The sequence below is a fragment of the Dermacentor albipictus genome, chromosome 3, assembly GCF_038994185.2.
Source record: "Dermacentor albipictus isolate Rhodes 1998 colony chromosome 3, USDA_Dalb.pri_finalv2, whole genome shotgun sequence".
Classification (NCBI taxonomy): Eukaryota; Metazoa; Arthropoda; class Arachnida; order Ixodida; family Ixodidae; genus Dermacentor; species Dermacentor albipictus.
In genome coordinates, this window is record NC_091823.1 from 34,455,412 (window position 1) to 34,472,361 (window position 16,950).

Consider the following 16,950-nt stretch of genomic DNA (forward strand, 5'->3'; position numbering starts at 1 on the left):
ATTCTCTCTGTTTTGTTTACAAATATCGGAAAGTCGTCATGTTTTCGCCTGTTTTAAACCAAGCCTGAAACGAATTTGTTTCGACCATACTGATAATTTCGTCACGTCAGGTAAGCATATAGATGTATGTTCGATTTATTCGGAAGTATCACCAAACAATTTTTTTCTTGATTCGGAGCGCAATCACTGCGCATTCTCCACCAAAAGTAGTGTTGCGTGTGTGTTCAAGAACTATGTAGAGCCTAAAAAAATAATGACATGATCAAGTACAAGCTTCTTTGCCCGGCTAGGGGCAAGGCATGGGCAAGAAAAAATGCCAGACAGATATTTTTTTCTTTCTCTCGAAATTATTGGGACTCTTGTGGCCTGCATCTCCTTCTGCAAGCCGGCCTCCACTACAATGCCACGTCTAGATATGATTGCTGGCTGCAAGGCAACAGGCACCACAGAACATTCCTTGATACTCTACATAGACCTCCCAGCTTCACATTTATGAGAGGTATTGCACGGCTTCACCTAAATTAAAGAGAGAAAAAATATCATTGAAATTTTTTAAAAATCAGTGGCTATTTAGCGATAAACGCGAGAAAAAAAAATGCTTCAGCATTATGCCGCACCTCTTTGAGGTCCCGGATCCATGATTTAAAGGGATGCTAAAGTGAAAAAATAAATAAGTTTGGACTAATAAAGCATTGTTTGAGAACCCTGCAGGCAGTCATTTCAACATAATAGTTTGATTATTAGACGAAACAATGAAGGTTGAAGTATCAGCATTTGAATTTCGCGGCGAAACCCTGACGTCGGTACGTCAGTGTGACGTCAGGGATTCCAAAATATGTTCGTTCGCATTTGGGCCGCGTTGGCGAAATAAAGGTTCCCGAAACTTGCCATGTTTAATATTTGCTTCGTTTAAAACACAATGTAGTCAATCTGTGCCGCTATATAGTTAAGTATGCGCTAGAAGATGCCATCAAAATCCAAGACGTCACAGTGACTAGGCGCTGGAATTTCAAGGCGGCGGCGTCGCCACCCGTCTTTCGTTCTTGAGCTTTTTCTGGCTTACCAAGCGTCTTATTGTGGTAAGAGGGGTGTTTTTGGTCTTTTAGAAAGGTAATTTACTGATGCAGAACCAATCGTTATTCTCTTTATTGCCCCCTTTAAACTGCGTTCATCACATTGCAAAGTGTTGTTCACGAACTCACTCGACACACATCCTGCCTCTTCGAAGAGCGAAATACAACTGAAAGTGGTCCGGAGCAGACCACTGTTAATTGCATTATATTGAATTATTTGGACCATAAAATTCGATCTTCTTGCAATATTTGAGCAAGAACAGAGCAGCGGTAAGTGCGAAATTTTTTTTCTACAGATTTAAGAGAAAAACGCACCTTTCTGTGCAGACTGAACTGCTATGCAAGCACTGGAAACGCGGTAATTTCATAGCGGGAACACCTACGGGGCGTAGTTGTTGTGTACGACATCAGGAGACAATCAGCAGCACCAGCAGCCGGCGCTCCGTTGCTCGACGCACAACAAACCGAAACCGAAAGCTCACTTATACATGTCAACAAAGAAGTCATAAACCTTTTCTTTTTTTTTTTGAACGTTCGCAGTGTCGAAATTATTGTTGAGAACTGCGACGCCAACACTACTTCTTATTTAAGTTACTGACACATAAAAAGCTTAATTATTATTATTTAATGTACTTTGTTTGTGGCCTCGATGGCTTGTGGTAACGTTTAGGAACAAAAGACAAGCACGGTTGGTGGTACGTTATAGTTCGTATCATGCGGTGCGCGCAGTGCGAGCTCTTCAGCACCCGATAAACTAAACCAACTAATTAAACGAGAGTTTGTTAACCGTTTACGTCTTACCATTTGCTTGATTACGCGACCGTACATGTACTTTGGAGGACACCGTTTTAGGACATGTGTGCGCCATGTCGGTGTTGCGGCGACCGCTTTTTGGCATGGTGCAAAGCTACCGGCGCTTCAGTTTGAGTACTTGCGCTGGTAATAAGCCCAATAGGTACGTTAATGGGGTTGCCTATAAACCATCGAATAGCAGCAGTAAACATTCATGGCTTTTCTTTTTTTCTTTCTCTAGCAAATTAAAGGAATGGGAAGCTGTCATTGGCATCGAAGTCCACGTTCAAATAGAATCTAATTCAAAGTTATTTTCTAATTCACCATACAAGTTCGGAGAGCCTCAAAACTCTCAAGTTTCACCTTTTGACGCGTCCATACCTGGAACATTACCGGTAAGGTGCATGCTTAAATCAAGGTGGGTGCTTAGATCAAATGCCTTGCGTCTGTTTCAGGTCCTGAATCGGAGATGCGTCGAGGCAGCTGTCCTGACTGCGCTTGCGCTAAACTGCAATATCAACACTGTGTCCCACTTTGACCGGAAGCATTACTTCTACGCAGATATGCCAGTAAGAGGAACAGTAATCTTGGTGATTTGTTTGACAATATTTAAGTCGAGGAACAGTAAACCTTGGTGATTCGCTACATGTTTTATGTCGGAGCCTTGTCATTGATGGCTAGCACGTTGGGCTTGGTAGCAGGATATGTCATACACAGCATTGTCGTAGCCAGAAGGCGCAGGTCTAAACGCTACCCCCCCCCCCCCCCCTCCTCGCCAAATTTTAGTAGGCGGGCTCAGAAAAAGCGACATGGATGAAAAGGAGTGTTGAATGTGAAAGCAAGTCGCGCCAAGAACAAATAGGCGAAAGGTTCAGGTTCAGCTTACTACGCGCCCGCGTCAGCTCGCGTCTGATTGCGGAAAAGGTATCCGACTTTGCCTTGGAGTCCCTCAACCAGCATCAAACAAGAAAGTGCTCTACGAAGCTGAGTCACGCCCTCTACGACTTCAGGCTTCTCAGGCTCTCATGATCCAGCTACTACGATTGAGTGAGTCTACGCCCAGTAGAGCCCTCTTACGACGTATAGGTAACAGGCCGCGCTCCCATTTTTATGCAGCATTGAACACGCTTCGCGTATTAGGATTGCACTGCTCGAGACAGAGGGACAGGATAGAACCACCCTAGACATTTGAGGACATCACATGCAACTTAAGTGTACCACGATTGCAATCAAAGAGCTGCATTCCATCTGCAGAAGCCAAGTCATTAGTCCTGGAACACCTGAACATGACTTACCCGAATCACCTACAAGTATACACAGATGGCTCTGTCAAGGCAGACGAAGACCGCTGCGCAGCTGCATTCTATATTCCCTCTCTAAGATATACGTGGTCTGGCCGTCTGAACTGTATAGCCTCATATACAGTTGTGGAAGGCGTAGCAATAGCTTCTGCTCTGCGCAAACTAAAGACTTTGCCTCCGCAGAATGTGGTTTTCCTTACGGACTCAAAGGCCGCATTACAACAAGTATACCATGGTTTGCCATCCCTCAAGTTCCCACGCATTTCCGAACCTCAATTCTCCGAACTGTACGGCATGCAACGAAACAGGAGATATTGAGCACTTTTTGTGGTCCTGCCAGCAATTCCAAGATGAAAGAGACACTCTCTTGAAGAATCTGCAACACAAGGACCTTCCGCATGCGCGCCTGCAACACCTTATATTTCCCGAGGGATCAGTTATAGCCCGCAAAGAAACTTCACGTCTCCTCATCGAATTCTTAAGAGAGACTGGTTTGATGGACATATGGTGAAACCCTTCAGCGGTATTGTGCGAGACGCTCGGGCGGAGCAATTGCCGGCCCTGATCGCCAGGCTAAACCCGCCTGTTGCTACAATTCACCACCACCACCACCACATGCGGAAAAAACGGCTGCATTTGTGCTTGTTAAAAGGAAGCAAAAGAATTTCGCTGGCTGCACTGTCAATTTCTGACACCTGAACATTGGCCAGAAAAAGGGATGGTGGAGTGAAGAGGGAACAGAGAATTGGAGAAAGCACAGAGTGGGGAGCAGAAAGTACAGAGCGCCTTTACTGAAATTAGGGCAATTTACTGAAACATTTTGCCTCCCGTGCAGGGGACACACCGGCTGGTGGGCATGAATAGTGCCAGCAGACAAAAGGGCCCATTTCAAGAAGCGCAAGTTGAGGGGCTATTGTAGCTAGTAAGATTCCAAAAATTTTCGGGGGCATAAGCTTCATCCATGGCCGGTGTCGGGGCGTTTTCGAAGTGTACACCCAAGTTCATTCACGTCCCTACTCCCCTTGGTGCGCATGCTTATGATAGGCGCATAGTGGTTGCAAAAAGCTGTCTGAAGCAACCATACATTTTTTTTTTTTGAAAAAATTATGACTTTATCATTTTCTGGAGAATGACCAGCCCTTGCTTTGTGCCTGTCACCGTTTGTACACACAAAGTGCACCACCGATGAGATTCTCCATGGACCTTGCTGCTTGCAGAAACATGTGCTGCTTGCAAGCATGTTTGTGCTGTGGACAGAGAGGCGACGTAATTTTTTTTTTTCTCAGCTGTAGCCCCCCCCCCCTCCCCTGAGCCCAATATTTAAGATCGCTATGTTTAGGGCCACACTCCTTGCATCAAATGGGCTCAAGGACTGCACCACTTTCGAAGAGAGAAGTAAGAGACAGATGTTGCCCAGTGCCTGTAGCAGGAAGAACATTGCAGCCAGCCCACCTACGGCGCACCTCTACCTGGACACACAAGAAAGACTTCAAGAACAAAGGTGGCAAAGAAATTATGGAGGAAGGAAGAGAGTCTTGTCACTGCCTGATCCCTCGACACCACACAGCTGAGGCCAGTCGCCTAGCTGAAACTCACGTACCCCATCGTAACACGTGCTGCTTGCTGCAGAGAGTCCATCCTAACAAAACATTTCTGCAGTCTTCAGAACACTCAGTTGTCAGGAGGCACAACACTTTAAAATCTCTTGGAGCTACTAGCCCTTATTTTATGCCGTAATTTTGACAAAGGCAAAGAAAGCAGCCTTACTTCAAACTGTCTGCCTCATTGATTCCTGAGGATGATCAAATGATATGGTTCGCACACATCACTTCAAACAAGTCAGACAGCAGGTCACAGAAAGTGAATGAAACTAGAGTTCTAGTTTCTAGTTCTAGTTTGAAGTTCTAAAACAAAGGTTCATTCTCGTATTTTAAATGTAGAAGAATGTAGCATGCCCACAGTTTCGGAACTGCCATTGCATAATAGGCAACTTGCAAAATAGTGCGCACCCTCTTCTATATGTAGCTGTGGCCTAACCACTCACTAGACAATCTGGTTGGAAAACAACACTTATCTCCGCTGTCACCTGAGCTGCAACAAGTCTCTTTTTGCGCTTTGCCTTTCTTTCAGGCGCCTCTCTTTCTTCTTTTTCTGCATCAAGTAATAACGATTAAAGGAAATGCCAATCCTTTTTCCATTCACGAAAAACAAATAGATGACATATTTTTATAGGCCATTTGCAAGAATCTAAGTTTACTGCTTTGCCCGGCTGTATGGCATTTTATTTATTTTATTAATTTCATACATACTGCCAATCCCAATGTTGATTTTAGTTCTTCTCTACAGACTCTATTCCCCCCTCTATTCCTCCCAGGGGAGGGGCACGAGCACAAAGGCTTTAGAATTTCCGGAAAAATTTGTTGTCTTCATGGTTCCCGACCCCGCACCTAGCTGCCGAGGAAATGCATTGATATGATTCAAGTGCTTTTTCTGTCCCCGAAGCCTAGAAGATTTGTGGGGTTTGGAGTGGTAAAGTCGAAGCTGTTCAATTATAAGAATACATTGTTCTGCTAGTCTGGGGACAAGAATATTAAAAAAAATACAATTATGGGGTTTTACGTGGCAAAACCACGATCTGATAATGAGGCATGCTGTAGTGGGAGACTCTGAATTAATATTGACCCCCTAGGTTTCTTTAAACATGTACCTAAATTTAAGTACATGGGTGTTTTTGCATTTCTCCTCCATCGAAATGCGGCCACTGTGGCAGGGATCTCATCCCGCGACCTCGTGCTTGGCAGCGCAACACCAAAATCACTAAGCAACTACAGCGGGTGACGAGAATATTGTGGTTGGAAAATACATCTCTCATGCATGCGCAGAATATATCTGCAGAGGGTGGACCACAAAGGGCTACATTGTTCACTATTTGTTTGTAGACATTGCTGCTTATTTAAATGTATGAAAAACAAACGCTGCTAAAATGTGTACTGATCAAGAAGGCACAAAACAGTCTTGTTTTTGTTTGGTCCCGCTCCTAGCCTTGTCCATTTTTCTCAGTCATGTACAAACTAGGCCCTCACATACGTTATATAAATGCATCAATTTGTAAACGACATGATATAGTCATTTTTTTAATATCATAATTTATAAAAATAGCATAAGGATGTTGGCATGATTTGATGTGAAGTGGCTGCACATCTTGGCAATGCAAAACTTTTGTCAGAAGTTAAGCAAAGGGTTGTTTAGGCAACATAAAAATGTGTGTCTTCGTTAAAGCATGCCTTTTTAGGGAATGCTATACATATATATAGAGAGAGAGAGGGAGGGAGGAATGGTAGTGCTTTTTTGCCGATGCCACATCAGAAAAGAGTCACTAATGCACCTGTAGAGTTATGATGAGCTCACACTGCAATCTGCAGCTGTTCTATATAAAACAGCACAGCTGAAAGATTTTAAGTTAAACTAGCAGTAAGGAGCAAAAGGCAGAATATAAAGAAAGGAAGACGCTATGTCACTCCACTTCTCCCTCACCAGGGAGTGCTACCTCCACAAACGAAGATGGCATAAACTAGTCAACATCAAAAAAATAAGTTTTCATTTTCTCAGGAACAGATTGCTCGTGCACTTCTCATAATGTTTAGTTCATCAATACCAAATGAAACAGTGCAGAACTTGCTGCACATAATATTGTGCCAGCTATTATGCCAGTGCTTCACGTTATGGGTGAAACTGCAGTCCCTTGGGGAAAGAAGTTGCAGTTTATATGCATGCAAAATATGTGGTGTTTGAACTTGCATGAGCAGGAAGTAAAATGATATCCTATAATTTGGCAAATGTTTCTTTTCATTCAATAGGCAGGGTACCAGATTACTCAACAAAGGTCACCTTTGGCCACCGGTGGCTACCTAGACTTTGTTGCGTTTGCACCTGGCTCTCAAGAGACATACTCCAAGCGAGCAACACTAATTCAACTTCAGCTTGAGCAAGACAGTGGCAAAAGCCTGCATGATGTCATACATGGTAGAAGCCTCATTGATCTTAACCGTGCAGGTAAGTCCTCACTTTCCTCTTCCTGACAGCTGCTTCCCATTTCTGCTGCCAAAAAAGCCGTTGCAACTTAGGTGTGTGTGCGTGCATGCGTGTGCATATACATGCACCATTAGAGTTACAGAATGGGTGCCGAGGGAAGGAAGGCTCAGGTCGAGGATAGCAGAAAACTAGGTGAAGTGATGAAATTACTGAATTTGCAGGTGTAAGGTTGGAATCAGCTAGCGCAAGACAGGGGTAATTGAAAATCATAGGGAGAGGCCTTCGTCCTATAGTGTACTTTAAAAAGTAGGTTTAATTATGATGCTGATGATAGATTAGCTGGTCTGCTAGGTACACTGTAATATTATTCATCGGTTATTTCGACAGGAGTTGGTCTCATGGAGTTGGTCTTTGACGCATGTCTTAAGGATGGTGAAGAGGCAGCTAGCCTTGTCAAAGAATTGCTCATCACGTTACGCACTCTTAATGTGTGTAGCGGCAAGATGGAAGGTGGGTTGCATTTCTGATAATATGCATGAGTAACGTGCCACGGGTATACCTTTTTGCAAGTGCCACAACTGCAAAGGCTACGTCTGTATAGTTGATTGATCAAGTTTACAGCGAACACAGATAAAAATATCTTAAGTAGTACTAGTAAGTCACCCTTCTCACTCTCACCGTGGGAAGAGGCTAAGCCAGGAAGGACACAAAAAGGAAAGATGGGAGGCAATGCCACAGTGAAGTTTTCACACCAATTTGCCATGATATCATGGATTTTTATGGTGTCCGCTCAGGCCTACTTGATTTGCTATCAGTTTAAATGGACTGCATTCTATTCTAAAAGATCCAGGGGCTGAACTTATAAAGTTTCGAGCGCTTTCGCTGAGCCACGCTGGCCTAATTATGAAAAAATACCTTTAAGATCTAACACATCACACTTGAGTACCAGCAATGTTTAAAAAGTAGTGTGTTGACTTTTATTTTCTCTTCCGATAAGCAACAGAGTGAAATAATGAAACTAGACTTTTCAAATGATGCTTCATCTGTCTAAACTGATCTAGGATTTCTAGCTAGTGTCTCCAAGATATCAAGACATGTTAGACGTACTACCTTAGGGCTTCAGATTAGTTCTATCTACATAGGGGGCTCTTTTGTGCACTGAAAGCACGGGGCATGTGCATTTTTCGTTATACACTCATGATAATGCAGATGGGAATCGAATCGGCAGTCTCATGCTCAGCAACAGACTGTCATAGCCACTGAGCCATTGTAACAAGTCGGCACATATTTATACTTTTGTGAGCATCTTATAACACAATTAACGTTCATCCCCCCTCCCCCCCATTTCGTCACATTACATTTGCAGAAGGCACTCTGCGTGTGGATGCAAATGTATCCGTGAATCGTCCAGGTGAACCATGGGGCACGCGAACTGAAGTGAAGAACTTGAACAGTGTGCGTGCTGTTGCCAATGCTGTAGGTAAGAGCACAAATTGCAAACGCCTTGTGCTTGCTACACATGAGCATTGTGTTTCTCTTTAATTTGCAGAATTTGAAATTGCAAGACAGATTGAAGTTCTTTCATCTGGTGGGAAAATTATCAACACAACTATGTCGTTTGACAGCTTGAAGAGGTAACATCTATTGCACAGATTGTGCGTATACTTCATTTGTTGTCTTTACTGCTGTAATGTAAGATAAATCTTTTAAGTTGAGATCATAATAATGAAAGGACATTCACTTCAATAACCATAAGACTAGATCAGATGCATGAGAAACTCTTAATACTGTTTGTACCAATCCAACCATGAATCTGTGGTTGTGATATTGCCTCATTTAATTTTAGCGAATATTAGCTAATGTTTTTCATTATTTGTTCAGTGTTATTTATTAAATTGTGAAATTTCTGTGCAGTAGTATGTACAATGTCAAAAAGAAGCGATTAATGGGGACAATTGTGGAAACTCGCCATCAGCAACACCTAATCTGCACATCATGTTCCTGATTGCATTGTTTGATGGAGACATTTATGCTGGGCGTCATAGGTAATGGTGAACTAGGCTATCAGGGTGCCCTGCAATAATTTTTAACAATGTTGCAAAACGAATTGGTGCAGACAGTGCTGAATAAGGTAAATAAGTGCAGTACTGCCGTTATACATGGTGCAAATGGATTAATCTCTTGGCTAACATGGTGGCCAGACTGCCTCCAAATTAATATTATTTTGCCTTTTTTGAGCGTGTCCACCATATTTGTGTTGGTGAGTTGCTCTGCGTGACATAGCAAACTGAATTAACACGGCGCAATTCCATTTGCAGGTTATTCATTGCTCTTGCAAAGTGTTGCCGAAATGTATGATCATCCTTCAGTCCGTGAAGGCCATCTCAGCATGCACTTTGCCATTATGAAAAAGCACAGACGACATACCAAAAGAAAGAAATGAGATGATGCAGTCAATTGTCTTTTCATTTGCACTATTTCAAGGCATCAGCTTTGAATTGACAGCCCAGCTTTGAAGGTTAATGGACCTTGCTTCACTTTGACAAAACTCTTCTTTAGGTGCACTGTTCCAATGAGAGACAAAGAAGTTGTCCAAGATTACAGGTTTATGCCGGAACCCAACTTGCCTCCTTTAGTGATTTCTGCACACGAGACTGATGACCTGGCCACAATCAGCATTGAGAAGCTACACAAAGAAATGCCCACTCTTCCATGGCAACACAAAGAACAACTTGTGGAAGATCACGACTTGACACCACATCAAGCTCAGACTATAATGGTAAGCTGCGCATTCATCTGAAACTCTGAGAATGCTGTGGTTCTAATATGGCATAAAATGTTCCTGTAGGATCTGCCTAAATCAAACAGAAATGACACTGAAAATTTTCTCTGCTGAAAAGAAGAATGCACTTATTGCTGAAGCTTTTTTTGTTTTTGCAAAAAGAATATGGCACAGTTGAGAAGAAGAGATAGGAGCACTTCTCATATGAAATCTCATTCTGAACTAAGTATGTGCTCACCTGGTAAGCTGGCAGAGAAGCACAGTCAATGCCAGCTATCACTGATTGGCAGACTTCAACTGTGTTGCAGACCTTGACTGTCTTTTATTGTGTCTGATGACTGATTTGAATATTTGATTTGGTTTTTCCACAATCAAGTGAAATGCTGTCGTAGCAACAATAGATCAAAGAAAAAATTTTTGTCATCAGCAGAACCTTATGAAAAATTTGTTGCATTGGCAGAGTGTTGCATAAACGATATGCAACCATCCAATTTTGCATGCACAGTTCTGTTTACCAGAAAGTTTTGCTTACCCGGAGACGGTTTACATGGAGTGAAGTGTATCCCGCCTGAATGATAATGTTCCTGTCCGAAACTGATGCCTTGGGAGTGGATGGCACAGTTATACACGTTGAAATTTCTAAAGCTAATAAGCTATTTTCTCCTTTTAATAGTATGTCGAGACTTTTCGCACTCAAGAAAAAAGTACAGTGTAATGCTTTTATAAGAATATGCACAAAAATTTGAAGGCACTTAGCACCAATGAGAGGACCACAGTGATAGGCTGTGTAGCGTGCACTCAGTGGATCATTGTGCATCACACTAGTTAGACCGTTATGCACACACTCAAGGATACAGCTGAACATGACACAGGAGAGACCACTGAGCATATCATGTACAGATGAAATGCAAATGCAAAAGTATAAAGTAGAACATCCCTTCGAAGTAACGATGTGAGAACACAACCTCACATTGCTACGTATCCAGCTGCTAAAGATAGTACAGGCCCCAAACAAAGCATACAAGTGGAAAAAGCAGTATCAAAAGAACACATTCTACTTAGCCTCTTCTCATTCACATTTCTTTTTTTTTTTTTTTTGTCCTTTAGTGTTAATGCACCAAACGAATATACGAGTCACCCCACTCCACGATTCACGAAGCGGTACCCCTCAATACTAGACACATTCTGCACCTTTCATGAAAGATTTTGCAAAGCTCATTAGGACTGAATCTTTTGTTGCAAAAACCCCCAAATTCTTCAAGTTGAAGTTCAGTCACATTAAAATTCAGCATGCTTCTAGCATGTGTCTCTCTCTCTCTGTTTCTTCGCAGAATGAAGATGGCTTCCTGGAACTCTTTCTTAAACTGGCCAGCTTTAACGATTGTGAAGTCAAGCACATTGTCAACTGGATGCTTCTTCACTTGCTCGCCCAGCTAAACAAAGCGGACATCACATTACCATCCAGGTACATCTTCATCATCATCATCGCCATTTTGTTACTCTTTACAGACCGCTAAGTATCTGCCCTATGCATTATATAGCCTTCCCAACTCCACTTCTTCCTTTTAATCTCCACTAGAATATCAATGCTACACCTGTTCGCTCTCTTATTCATACTGCTGCCTTCCTAGCTTTAACCTTATGCCTATCATTTTTTGTCCCATCACCCATCGTGCAGTTGCGGCACATGTGACACTTGAAAATAAAAACTGCAGAACTCTGCTACTGTTGCACTCGAAACAGTGCTGCTCTGTGGTGGAAGAACATCAGCATTTGTGCTGGGCTTGTAAATAAGCATCAGAATGGTTCTTCACCATCACTTCATAGTGAGAGAAGGATCAAACACTGCTAAAGGTGTGAATCAAGAATCTAGCCCTTTATTGGGTAAAATTATGACCAGGATGACAAGGAACACTTGAATCACAATAATAGTGGGTAGCACATTCGTCAGTCATAGACTCTGAACTTTCAGGTCAAATTTGTCTGCTATTTATACACGTACGTATCGCCGTATATTTCAGAGTAATGGCTGGCTGGTGCTCCTGTACATTCGATAATCATTAATGTTGTGTGCCCAAACTGATTAAACAAATCTCTTATGCTGTATAGCAGGCAGCAATGCTTGGGAAATTTTGGATATAGTAGGCACAAAACATTAACTTCATAATAATCTATTGAAAAATGGTCTTCAGAAAAAGAAAGTAAAGCTAAAACAACCTACTCATGACAATATGTCATGCAGTGATGATATCAGGTCACCCAATCTAGTGCTGTCTTATTCCTGCGTATTCACATCACTGAAAAAGATGGTGAGAGGAATTAAGTCCCATGACTGATAAAATTTCCCCAGTAGCACATGAATGGATTTGCACTGATAAGAAAAAAAAAAACACCCTTCTCCTTGTTTACTACAAGTGCCTAAGTTTGAATCCTGGTCACAGCACCATGTTTCAAGTGAGGACAATGTTAAATTATAACAATTAAATTTGTTTATTACAGTTATGAAAATGGCTGCCAGCAATGGCTCATCACATTCTTTGCTTATTTGGAACTACTCATTTTTTTCTGATTTCGACACTTGCCAAGCACAAATGTAAGAGATCAGTTGGCAGGCATGTATGGGACTCTACATGTCACGCAGAGCAAAACACATAAACAGTTGTGAGCAGTATTTTGCTAGTATTTTTTTCTTCTTTCATACTTTTAACCCTTTGTTGTTTGCTCTCATGCAGCTGCACTGCTTTTGCACAATGGATAACTATATATGAGTATAATTGATCAGTTAAACTAAAGTTCTGGGGTTTATGTGCTAGAACCATGATTTTATAATTAAAAGCAGCATAAGTGGTGGACTCCAGATTAATTTAGACCACGTGTGGATCTTTAACGTGCACCCAATGCATGGCACACATGTGTTCTTTCATTTCGCCCCCATTGAAATGTGGCCACCGTGGTCATGATTTGGTCCCACGACCTTGTGCTTAGTAACACAATGCCATAGCTGCTCAGCCACCATGACAGGAGAAAATAATAGTTGCAAAATACAGTGATAGGTGTGATGGCGTTAAGTCATGTGATATGCTGCTGTGCTCAGCTACAAAGCTACAAAAGTTATCACATTAATGTCACTGCTACTTTTGAACTATTTTCGTTCCTTGCACTTGCTCAAACATATTGCAGCATGATTCCACAAAGTACTCCCACCAATTGAAATTCTAATGTAACCTGGTAACTTAAGAGGCTGCAGATGTAAGAAAAAATGTGACCTCCTGTCTGCTACAGGTTTCCAAACTTTACAGAAGCACTTTGTAGAAAACAGATAGCTTAACTTGTAGGGAAAGTTTCTTAATATGTGTAACTCCTGCCAGACTAATGTAGATAAGAAAAAAAATAGCATTGGAACTGTCATCTTGCATAAGAGCAACTCTAAATATGGGTTCCTTTTACAGCGAAGCTGTTGATGCTTGGGCTTTTGTGCATTTTTGTTCTGTGTCAAAACAGATTATCATCATCAACAATATATCATAACTCCTAGGCAAGCAAAAAATACAATGGCTAATCCCTCTCATAATGCAGAGAATATATATATATATATATATATATATATATATATATATATATATATATATATATATATATATATATATATATATATATATATATATATATATATATATATATATATACACACATACACGGTTATGTGGATGGCTGCCAACAGTTGCTCGTCACTTTTGTTTCTTTCTTTTAGTATTCCTATTTTTTCTGATTTCAACACTTCCCCTTCTTCTCTTGTTTATATGTATTTATATGAGTATACAGTCGTCCATGCAAATGTATAGAAATAGATGTGTTCGTACCTTTCTTCAAAATTCTGTGTCGCCTCTGTGCCGTGTACTAAACAGCTTCGCTGGTCATCTACCTTCGCCGATTGGAATGGCTCATGATTTTTATAACAAAATCCTAGATTTTCTTTTCTTAGGTTTTCAGTTTTTTTATTCTCTTCTGGTTTGACACGCTGGTTCTCGTTAACATGTTGGCGTTTGGTGTAAATTAACTGCAATGACAAATTAAAACTTTCCCATTAAACTCGCCTTCAACTAATAAACTGCATATATTCACATACCTGTCCTCCTGTCTTTTTATTCAGTTCGTTAGATGCAGATAGGTTCCACGAGCTACTTGTTCTTATACAGAAGCAGCAGGTTAGCAACACAATCGCACAAGACGTTTTGGAGCTCTTGCTGAATGGCGATCCAAGGACACCGACAAAGGTGAAGTACTTCGGCACCAAGAAATATCCTTAGACAATAACTAGTTCTTTCATTTGGACTATTTGAACTGATGTTGCTAACAAAAGAAAGAGACTATTTTTTCACTGCACAAAAGAATATACTTCTTTTTCTTATCTTATGACTTAAAATTTTGTTGTCAAAGCAATGTTTTGTATAAAATATATATACTTGTAGATGTCATGAGCAAGCTGCATATTCATTAATTTTTCTGAACACAGTTACTAATTAGGCTAGCTAACTATATCAACAACAATAACAGATGTTTGCCCCCTGAACACGATTTGTTGTTTCCAGATTATTGAAGAGAATGACTGGTGGCAGATAACAGATGTTGAGCAGCTGAAGCAATTATGTCAGACTGTTATAGATGAGAATCCAAAAGATGTAAGTGTGAACTAATTTGTTTGCTTGTATTACTATACTTGCCTGCAGCTATTTGGAAATTGAGGCAAGCATGAGAGCTTAGTAATAGGAAAGATCTAAACTAGCAGTGGTTTGTACCTTTCAAACATTGTGCAACATAGCATATGTTGAAACATGTCTTGTTGTTTGCGTTAGGGTGCTGAAGAAGCCATGAAAGAATACTTGTAGGTAACCTCTATTTTGCTGCTGCATTACAAAAAGAAAACTAGGTGACCTCTTGAACGCTTCTTAATTAAAGGAGTGCATAAGCAGTGTTGTACAAACTACACCAGACTTCTGTTAATGTAATGTAGCTTGATTCAGCATGTCAGTGAGTTTGATGGCATTGAATAGTCAAGACAGGTACGAGTGCTATACTACTCCTCTATGGAATAAAAAGTTCATTATTTTGAGCTTAGTACATTGACTTAGACTATTCAGGCTAGTGGAAAATGCCAACAGGTGTATTACGAGTGCCACTGGTCGTGTTAAATGTGGCACTTGGGGGACCTCTACATCATGTTGTCAACACTGATGCTACAAGCATGCCTAGTGCCTCATGCATCCAGTGTTAAGGAGCATGTTCGAGGAGAACTGCACAAGCTTCAGCAGGGCCCGTTATCTTAGTCAAACACTTTTGGAGATACTTTCACTTTTGTGTGTTGTCTGGCATGACACCTCACAGGAGCAAGAGGTGTTCTGCCTGACAGAATGACAAGAACAGTGATAAACTCTAGCTACACACGACAGACAGCAAGCTACCCATATGTGTGGCCTCCCACAGGTAGTGCACCAGGTTAATCTCAACGGCTGTTATCTTCGTTATTTGAGTGTGGAGAACCTGTAAATTGTATAAAGGACACTCAGCAATCACACTTTGTAAAAAAAAATTTAATATTCCAAACTGGGTAGAGCCAGTATAATGTAGCAATTCCTTTCACTCGATTCTGTTCCTTTCTTACCATCCACCATTCACGACTGCTTAATGCTAGTGATGATCTGAGAAAAGTGCCGCTCGGAGTACTGATGTAGCCCGAAAAGAATTGGAATAGGATTGTTAAATTATCCTGACCAAGGCTTTTGTGCTCAGCTGCTTTACATAACGGCAGATGACGAGGTGTGACTGTAGCATGACTGCTCCATTGTGTATTTAGCTAATTGTTTTAATTACATCAGTGTTTACTTGTTATCTTACTTTCTCTTTTACTTCTTGCATAATGTGTTATTGCAGGCGAAGAAGACAGCCAAAGGAAAAGAGCGATTCCTCAACTCGATGATGACAAAAGTGAATGCATTGTCAAACAGCCGAGCCCAAATGAAACTTGCCAAGCAAATTATGTTAGAGCTTCTTGACAAAATGAAATAAAAGAGAATGTTTGTGCAGTGAAGCTGTTCGTGGAACTAGGGCACTTAAAAGCATTATATAGATGTTCTCTCTGTGTCCAGCTGGGAGAATGAAACGTCACACTGAGTTTCCAATTAGAGGAAACAGTCGGAGGGCATTTATGGGCAGTGTGGGCTCAAAGTTTAAAGTGATGTGCAATGAATATGACCTAGCTTTGGAAAAAATACTTAGAGGGGCACTCAAAAGTATTATAAAAGTGTTCTATCATGTTTTCCTTGTGTCCCATGAAAACCAAATGTTCCAACAAATTTATATTTAAGGTTATTGGCGGGCATATATATGCCATGTGTGATGTTCAGACGAAAGTGTCAAGTTGTGTAGGCTATTAGTTGTGAGCTTTGGAAAGAATTACTAATACGAGTTCCCAGAAATGGTGTGTGTGTGTGTGTGTGTGTGTGTGTGTGTGTGTGTGTGTATGCGTGCGTGCGTGCGTGTGTGTGCGTGTGTTGAGGGGCAGCAAGAGGTGGAAGTTAGAATGCCGTGTTTTTCATATGAAAGTTGCCAAAGGCATTGTCCAAGGATTTTCTTTGGTGCGCACAGTGAAAGAAAGGCCTATTTATCTGTGCATGATTTGATGCAACAGAGATCGCCACTTCATTTTTCTCCATCTTTCGATAAACTGGGCAGACTCGTAAACCTTGTGTCTCATTAGTCTCCTTTGGCACTTGAGGAAGTCTGTCACATTATTCACATTTGCCTCCGCCGCCCATTTCCTGCTGTAGCGCGGTCGTGCAGGAATATTTTGTCCGAGCCCTCGATCATGCGGTCATCTTTTGACATCTGGCACCCGATGTGCATAGGTAACGTCTCCGACCAATCGGAACGGTCGAAAACGTGCGGGCTTCGGACAAAATTTGTGCAACGAGCG

General features: G+C 41.4%; 1 protein-coding gene across 1 annotated transcript; it reads left to right on the plus strand.

Moving 5' to 3' along the window:
* Window positions 1-1,762: 1,762 nt before the first annotated feature.
* On the plus strand, window positions 1,763-16,065 carry GatB (glutamyl-tRNA(Gln) amidotransferase subunit B, mitochondrial). The gene is made up of 12 exons (XM_065433183.2): window positions 1,763-2,028; window positions 2,107-2,260; window positions 2,321-2,434; window positions 7,024-7,219; window positions 7,586-7,708; window positions 8,565-8,678; window positions 8,748-8,832; window positions 9,758-9,977; window positions 11,312-11,445; window positions 14,131-14,254; window positions 14,570-14,659; window positions 15,909-16,065. The coding sequence occupies exons 1-12, from the start codon at window positions 1,940-1,942 to the stop codon at window positions 16,041-16,043; spliced, it is 1,578 nt and encodes a 525-aa protein (XP_065289255.2). The 5' UTR covers window positions 1,763-1,939; the 3' UTR covers window positions 16,044-16,065.
* Window positions 16,066-16,950: the final 885 nt, after the last annotated feature.

Coding starts and splice junctions, on each gene's coding strand:
- GatB (XM_065433183.2), top strand. CDS start 1,940: ATGTCGGTGTTGCGGCGACCGCTTTTTGGCATGGTGCAAAGCTACCGG. Junction 7,220..7,585: donor CATTGATCTTAACCGTGCAG/GTAAGTCCTCAC, acceptor TTATTTCGACAG/GAGTTGGTCTCATGGAGTTG. Junction 7,709..8,564: donor GTGTAGCGGCAAGATGGAAG/GTGGGTTGCATT, acceptor TTACATTTGCAG/AAGGCACTCTGCGTGTGGAT.